This window comes from Chrysemys picta, chromosome 9 (genome assembly GCF_011386835.1).
Source record: "Chrysemys picta bellii isolate R12L10 chromosome 9, ASM1138683v2, whole genome shotgun sequence".
NCBI classification, from domain to species: Eukaryota; Metazoa; Chordata; order Testudines; family Emydidae; genus Chrysemys; species Chrysemys picta.
In genome coordinates this window covers 96,912,146-96,919,827 of record NC_088799.1, presented here as the reverse complement: position 1 = coordinate 96,919,827, position 7,682 = coordinate 96,912,146, and the positions used below count along the sequence as shown (strand labels likewise).

Genomic DNA, 7,682 nt, shown 5'->3' with positions numbered 1-7,682 from the left:
TAGATGTGGACTACAAAATACTCTGAACTAAACCAAGACCATTAAATACATTTTACAATGTGGCTTTGATAGACACATGATTGCCATATGGTTTCCTGTTCTGATTCATTATCTGACTGACAGCAGTCAAATAGATAACAGGGACCAAAAAAATGACGCATATACAATTGAACTATTACCCTTATTCATTAATGCCTGTAAATACTTGTAGTGAACACTATTTAGATTAAGCTGCAGAACCCTGAAAAGCAAGACAACCGATGGCAAATAATTGCCTGAGACACAATACTAAAAAAACTAATGAATCTATTTTAAAATGCACCATTGGTAACAAATCTGAAATAAGATAATAATATACTAATTTCACAAGAATAGTACAGAACATTTTTTTATTATTATCATTATTATTATTATTATTATTATTATACCTGATCATGGGATCCTGGATAATTCTATACAATTTGTCACCAGTTTTCGTTTGGTATATTGTTCTGTTTTTAATTTATACTGAATTATTAATGCATTGTGATCAGGAAAACAAGTCAGGCATATTAAATACATATTACGGAGTACATATTTTCCTATTTAGTATACAAAGTATTTCATAAATATGAATTATCTTACAAAAATAATTTCTGCTACGCTCACACAGTAAGCACTTTGAAAAGTTTGGTCAACCTTTTGGGGTTGTAGGAGTTTCACATAACTGAGAAGGAACTCTAGTCTTAATTGGATTTGATTCTTACATAAGATTCTGCATGAACATCAAGTATTTTCTTCATATCACTACAAATGCTGCAGAAGTCAGGTTGCACTTTTTTTTCTTTTCTTTTTTTTTTAATTTTATGTATAGACAGGTCTACTTCAAGGGTCAAATTTATTTTATAGGTATGTTATGCATGGTATATTTTAAACAAATATTTGCACAATTTAACATTATAAATCCAGTGGTTTCAAGATGCAGGCCATAAATGTAACCGATTTACACATACTATTGAATGTTCTCTCTTTGCATGCTTTTTACTTTTCAGATAATCTTTAAACAGTGCCGTTACAACACCACAAATCAAAGGATTACTCCAGTTCCACCAACTTAATCCACGTGCAAGATGAAGGACCCAGCTGAGGTACAAACACTGGTACCAGTTTTCTTGTGTTTGCTCTTACAAATCACAAGGAGACAAAGGTTTTGCATTTAAGGTACAAAACATATATGCCTTTTGAGGTTAAATTCAGTGTAATATGTGTCTAAAGCATCCCTTTGGCAATAGAGTTTGCAGTATCCCTACAGGATTCCAGAGGGTATCAGCTTTATGTAGTAAAATCTATTAAGGAAATTCTCCTCTACTTGACAAATCATATGCAGCTACAGACAGATACCCTTGGATATACCTGCCTCTATGCCTACCAATATAATATAGTATTCGGAAGTTAAAAGTCAACAAAAGGCACTTTCATCATTAAATAAATGTCCTCTGTAAGAAATAAGATTGCATGACCTATATTTTATTCAAAGCTGTTTGTTCTTCAAGGACTTGTAGGTAGTCAGGTGAACCTTGAAGTTTAGCTTTCAGTTCAAAATATTCACTCTTTCTTTGCTCTACTACAATTTTACTATGATTACCACCTATTAATGACTTCTTGATTTTTTTGTCTTGTTGTTTCTCTGGATAACGTATTTCAAAGCCACTGACCCCTATGCTGTTGTATTCTTTTTTACTTTCAAGAAAATTCTGAATAAATACATTGGAATCCCTCCCAGGAAACAACTCATCCAGTTCATCAATTGTGCTCAGTCTTTTTCTGGTATCCACATGCAATAAATCCTTTTCCTTGTCGGTAATATTTCTCAGAATGATTTTTTGCCCTTGTGGATCAGCAAACGTGAAGCCTGTTTCGGATTCTTTTAAGCCACAAGTGTGACTTTTGCTCATCTGCTCAATGGTTTGAGGAATGAAGGCCTCTGCACCTAGTCCATCCTTTTTGTTTGATTTGTGGTCATGCTTTCTTAGCTGCAGTTGCATGGAACTGCACTCTTGGTTCCCAATTCCTTCGTGCTTTACTGTTGGTTTCTTGTTGCGCCGAAGCACAAAGACAAGAAGGCAAAAAGCAACAAACACTGTTAAAATAAGCACAACTAGTATGCTTAAGATTAGGATGGACAATGGAACTGGGCCACCAGGAGGACTTCGAATTGGACCCAACGGTGTAGTAAAAGTGACAGCAGGCACAGGACTAGTGAACAGAGCAGATGGCTTGTTTAAAAGTTTAGGACATAAGATCTCATTTTTGAGAGACTTCAGTTCAATGTTAGCAAACTGAACAGGTGTTTCACATTTTAATTCCTTCACCACAATACCTTCATTTAGTTTTTCCAGCCATAGTTTTAAAGCAACTAAATCACACGTGCAGTCCCACGGATTACCTTCCAAATCAATTTGTGTAAGAGATTTTAGCTGATCAAGAACGCCACTTACAGGTAGATACATGAAATGATTGTTCCTCAGATTCAGTCTAGCCAGTGGAGCACCAGCAAAAATGTAAGCCGGCAGACTTCTAAGAAGATTATTGTTCAAGTAGAGCAACTGCAAATTTGGCATTAAGTCAAAGGTGCTGGCTAAAATTTCTTTGATAATGTTGTATTCCAAATACAGATATTGCAAATTATGGAGGCCAGCAAACATTTCTGGACTCAGCCGCTCTATCTGATTGCCATTAAGATACAATCTCCGTAAATTTGTAAGGTTGCGGAAAACCGCCCCTTTGATTACTGCAATCTGATTGCTGCCTAAATGTAGTAAATCCAGCCCTTCAAAGTCAATGAAATCTGAGGTGTCCACATCCTTAATATAATTGCCATTTACATGCAGTTTCTTGGCATTGAAAGGTTTTGGTACGAGTTCGGCCAATGATTCTATATTTCTTTCTTGGCAGTTTACACTTAATCCCAAATCAGAAGGATGAGTTTTGCAGACACACGGGCTTGGGCAAGGAGTTAGAGGAGGTACCCTGGTCTGGTAAGACACAATTTGACTGAGATTGCGATTAGAGAGCGCTTTTCCTGCTACTATCCCCGAGATCTTGGAAGGATTTGTAGTTTTCGGAGGCTTGGTGACTAACCTGTGCATTGACGTTTGCGTAGTGTGGCCATTAGGCGTGCTGTAACCAGGCTCCAACTGGGATGGAGGCAGAATGCGCACATCAAAATCACTCCCAGTCCCCATGGAGCATAATTCTTGTTTATTGGTTTCCTTTAAAAGCCTTCCATACAAGTCACTGGGCGTTTCACAGATAGCTTCTCCAATGTAAATGTTATAGGGCATATTCTCCAGCCAGGCTTTCAAAGGCAACAAATCACAGGTACAATTCCAAGGGTTATCTTCCAGCTGCAGTTCGACAACTCGACCAATGTGTTCCAGAACTCCAATGTAGGGAAGCTTCTGTATTCGATTCCCTCGTATATCCAGATGGGTTAGAGAAGCGAATCGAAAAATATTATCGGGCAGGAATGAAATCAGATTGTCATTAAGGATGAGGACTTTCAGCTTGTGAAGCTTATTGAAGGCTCCCCGTTCAATATACTTGATTAAATTGTAGTCAGCTTGGAGATACTCCAAGTTCTCTATGCCAAGGAAAGTGTCAGCTCGGAGAATCTTTAATTCATTGTTGTTCAAGTGCAACTGTTTTAATGCACTGAGCCCAAGGAATGCTCCTCCCTCAATGTTCTGCAATTTATTGTTACCCAGTTGCAGGGACACTGCATGTGTAAAATTAAGAAATGTATTTGGATATAGAATAATCAGTAGGTTGTTCTGAAAATTAAGATGGTAAAAATTAGACCAAGGTGGTTTGAGCTGATTTGGTCGGTAGACTGCAACCTTCTCGCAATTGACATACAGTACATTCTCAACTGACACACACGAGCAAACATTGCAAATTTCCACCGAGATGTCAGGATCTGCATTTGTAGAAGAAACTGGGGTTGACAAAACCAGAACGAGCCACAGCAACATCTTCTTGTGATCAGCAAGCAACCTTATGCTCCTGAATAAAGATACAGAATCTAAAGAAGAAAGAAAGAAAAAAAGAAAAGAAAAGAAAATATTTTTTCAGTTGTCATTATTCCAAAAAGTCATTTGGGTTAATATTGTACTGTATAAGCTACTGTACCTGACTAGTATTACAGATAAAGTATAAACACTAAATATAAAGTACAATGAAAGGTTGTTTTTTTAACAACCCCACAAAATAATTACAGATATAGAATGTGAACCTGTGTGGACACACACACAAATATATGTGGGTCTATAACATATCTCCTGTACATGACAAACATGCATAACTAACAAAGTAAAATAAACAAAGCAGGTTTAAATTTTTACTCATATGAACTATCCACAATTCTGTTACTGTACATATATTGCCATATACATCAAGGATGTTAAACACACTTTGATGTTAGGTATGTTACACACATGTGGGTTGAGATAATACAATGGATAAAATAAAGATGTGGGGGGAAGAGCAGTGCCTCTATACAAGGTTATAGCTGTAGCTACATATATAACTATCACTAGACAGAGAGTGAGCGAACACACACAGAAATATCACTACTGTGCTTATTAAACGTATTGCAAGTAACATACTCCAAAGCGGTCAGAGAGAGACAATGCATTATCCATAAATCAGGATGATCTGCTATATGTTAACGATGGAGGGAGGTGTCAGGACCATCTACAGCCATGCAGTCCCATTCCCAATAACAATACCCTGATTGGCAGTGCAAAACAAAGTCGTAATCCGCCAGCGTGACATCACCAAAACCTTATAGCAACTTTTATGGAAGAAACTGATCTCACGTGCCCTGGTCCCTGACATGAAGGTAGCTTGCAAGAGCCCCTCTCCTATGGCCAGGCCATGCTTAGCTGCCATTTTTCACTTGGAGATCGGGAGCCACTGTCTTTTCTCGGGGTTAGGGGCTGGTGGGGATTTTTTCAGTCAGCTCTAGCGGAGTCCCCACGGTTGGGAGGAAGCGAGCTGGGACGGCAGGGAGCCACTGCATGGGAAGGGGAAGCAGGAAGGGAAGGCAGAGGAGGGCCGAGGGGAGACAGACAGGAGGGCAGAAGGACACGAGGGAGGCGGGTGCAGGACAGAGGGGAAGGTAGGAAGGAAGAGGGAGGTGGGAAGAAGGGGGCAGGGAATTAGGAGGGCGCTGGGGCAGGCGGGGGGGGGTGGGAATCCAGCGGACAGAGCCGATCCCCACGTGCTGTCGCTTTCCGAAGCCTTCCCACGGCCGCCCCCCAGCCCGCGGCTGGTCCGCAGCGCCCGGTCCATGCGGGTCTCCGCCCCCGCCCGCGCTGGTACCCCGGGCTCCCCCCAGCAGCGAGCCCCGGGCGGTACCTACGCCGAAGGAGGGGGGGGGGCGATTCCGCAATGTTTTGCCGCAACACGGTGGCCGCAGCCGAGCGGCTCGGCTGGTGCCGGCTCCAGCGCCCGGTCGTGGGCGCCCTGTCCCCGCGGCTGCAGGCTGGGGGGGAGGGACGGGGGGAGGGGAGCGCGGCTCCCCCCCAGAGCCAGCCCCCTTTTGCAACAATGCACAATCACCCCCTCAGGGCACCTTTGCGAAGTCCCCTTCCCCCGCGGCCCCATGCCAGCCCCGCTCCGCGGACCGGCAGCCCCGCGGGGAAGCCGGCGGAAAAGCCGGGCAGCGAGCGAGCGAGCGCCGGGGAACTTGGTGCCATTGACCCCGGGGCTCCGGGAAGCCGGCGGCGGCTTGCCGGGAGAGGCGATCGGGCCGGGGTCAGGCTGCCGGAGGAAGCCCTCAGCCGGCTCCCCCAGTGGGAAGCCTCCGAAATAAATCCAATAAAAGCCACGCACCGAAAAACCAAATCCCTGCTCGCCCCCGGAGCCACGTTGTGTCCGGCGGCGGATCGCCCAGCCCGGGCGGAGAGGCACCTTCCTGCCTTACCTTTGCCATCCGGCTCCATCTCCGGCTGCGCCGCTATCTGCTCTGCAGTTTCTGCGATTGTCTCTACGTGATCTGGACTTCTGCTGCTCCGCGCACACACACACACACACACACACACAGGGAGGGAGACACACACACGAGCAACACAGGGAGAGACACACACAGTGAGGTCCCCCCCCAACACACACACACACACAGCGGTTATTACCCCTACAGCCCCAAAGCAACGGAAATACACTCAGTGACACAGACTAGCTCTATAGACACACACACACACACAGTCGCACGCGCACACACATTACCAACACACACACACACACACACAGATTTCCCCTTCCACACAGCCACTGAGATTTCCCCCTCCACACATATAGAATCATCACACACACCCAGAGAGAGCTCTCACCCATCCCTTACATGCAGAAAGACACACACACACACACACACACGCTGCTCAGAGGGACGGACAAGCCAGAGGAAACGAAGGAGAGCGAGACGTGGATCTAAGAGCCCAATGTGCCCCAGAACACGAACGACTCAAGCCAACAAACAAACCAACAAACAAATGCATAGCTGCTCCCCCCTCCCCGCTCCCCCTCTTGGGCTGGGATGGCAGGATACTGCACCTTTCGCTCAGAGATGCCCCCCTCGCAGACCGAGGAGATGGAGAAAACAGCGCTCAGAGTAAAACAAATACAGCGACCCTTAACGGTGCCGAGTTTCCAGGCAGCATCATTCCACCTCCCCCTGCCTGCCCGTGCTGCAAGGGGCTGGGGGGTGTTCGTTACAAGTGAAGCCACCTGCCCAGGTATAGCTGGGGCTTCGGGTGGCCCCTGCTGTCCTGTGTGGGCTATTCTGCATCTCCAAGCTAGCCACAAAGTGGGCATCACTCCAGCTCTACACCAACTAGCATCGCATTTTGCAAAGGAGCAAATAAAATAGACAATAGACAAAGCCTCCCCCCTGCATCTTCTCTGACCATTTAATCTCGCTCCCCCTTTAAACAACCTAGAGGTTGAAATTGGGTGGGCAGCAATGGTAAGAGTGGATGTGAAGACAGTTATGAAACCACATTGCTTTAAGGAAACACCAGCCTACCCTTTCCTGAGACAACACAGATATTTGGGTAGCTCATTCTTTGTAGTTGGGTGAAATTCTTCCTCTGCCTAGGTAACAGCTGCAGCATGATGAAAATAGCTTCCCTCTGATGCTATGCACTTGTGCAAATCAGATTCTGCTAATTACGAACTCCCATTTACTTTACATTTTATAATATCATTTAAAGTGGTAATGAATACCACAAACAATGTGACACAACTCTCCAAGGCAGAGGAATCAGTTCACCAAATGTGATCTTATGAAGGGAGTTGAACTGTTTTTCCTTTGCTACAAATGTTAACACGATTCAGTAGGAGAGAGAAAACTGTCTATGTAAATATTGCACCCATTCCAGGTGTGAGTGAGCATTCTGCATGGCAAAAATCAGAGGTTTTAAGTGAGCAACAGAATTTCTTCATTTATGGAAATGAAATAAACAGTATACTCTGAAGGCTGACTGTATCTAATTGAAACAATTGTAGAATGTTATTTTGCATTAAGCGGATAGCTTGATACCTGAACACAAATGCAGCTGACATCAGTGATTTGCATATCACAACAGATATGAAGTAATCTGTGATTAATATTCACCCAATTAAAAACTGAAGTCTTTCAA

The 7,682-nt window shown here is 44.0% G+C and overlaps 1 protein-coding gene across 2 annotated transcripts; it reads right to left on the bottom strand.

The window, feature by feature from the left end:
- Positions 1-477: 477 nt before the first annotated feature.
- Positions 478-7,084, bottom strand: SLITRK4 (SLIT and NTRK like family member 4). 2 transcript variants are annotated; one of them, XM_005299013.5, is made up of 2 exons: positions 5,969-7,084; positions 478-4,063 (listed from the first exon to the last, which is right to left on the bottom strand). In XM_005299013.5, the coding sequence occupies exons 1-2, from the start codon at positions 5,985-5,987 to the stop codon at positions 1,500-1,502; spliced, it is 2,583 nt and encodes an 860-aa protein (XP_005299070.2). In that variant the 5' UTR covers positions 5,988-7,084; the 3' UTR covers positions 478-1,499. The 2 variants fall into 2 exon arrangements, with proteins under 2 accessions (XP_005299070.2, XP_005299071.3); XM_005299014.5 differs by having other exon boundaries at positions 5,878-7,016.
- Positions 7,085-7,682: the final 598 nt, after the last annotated feature.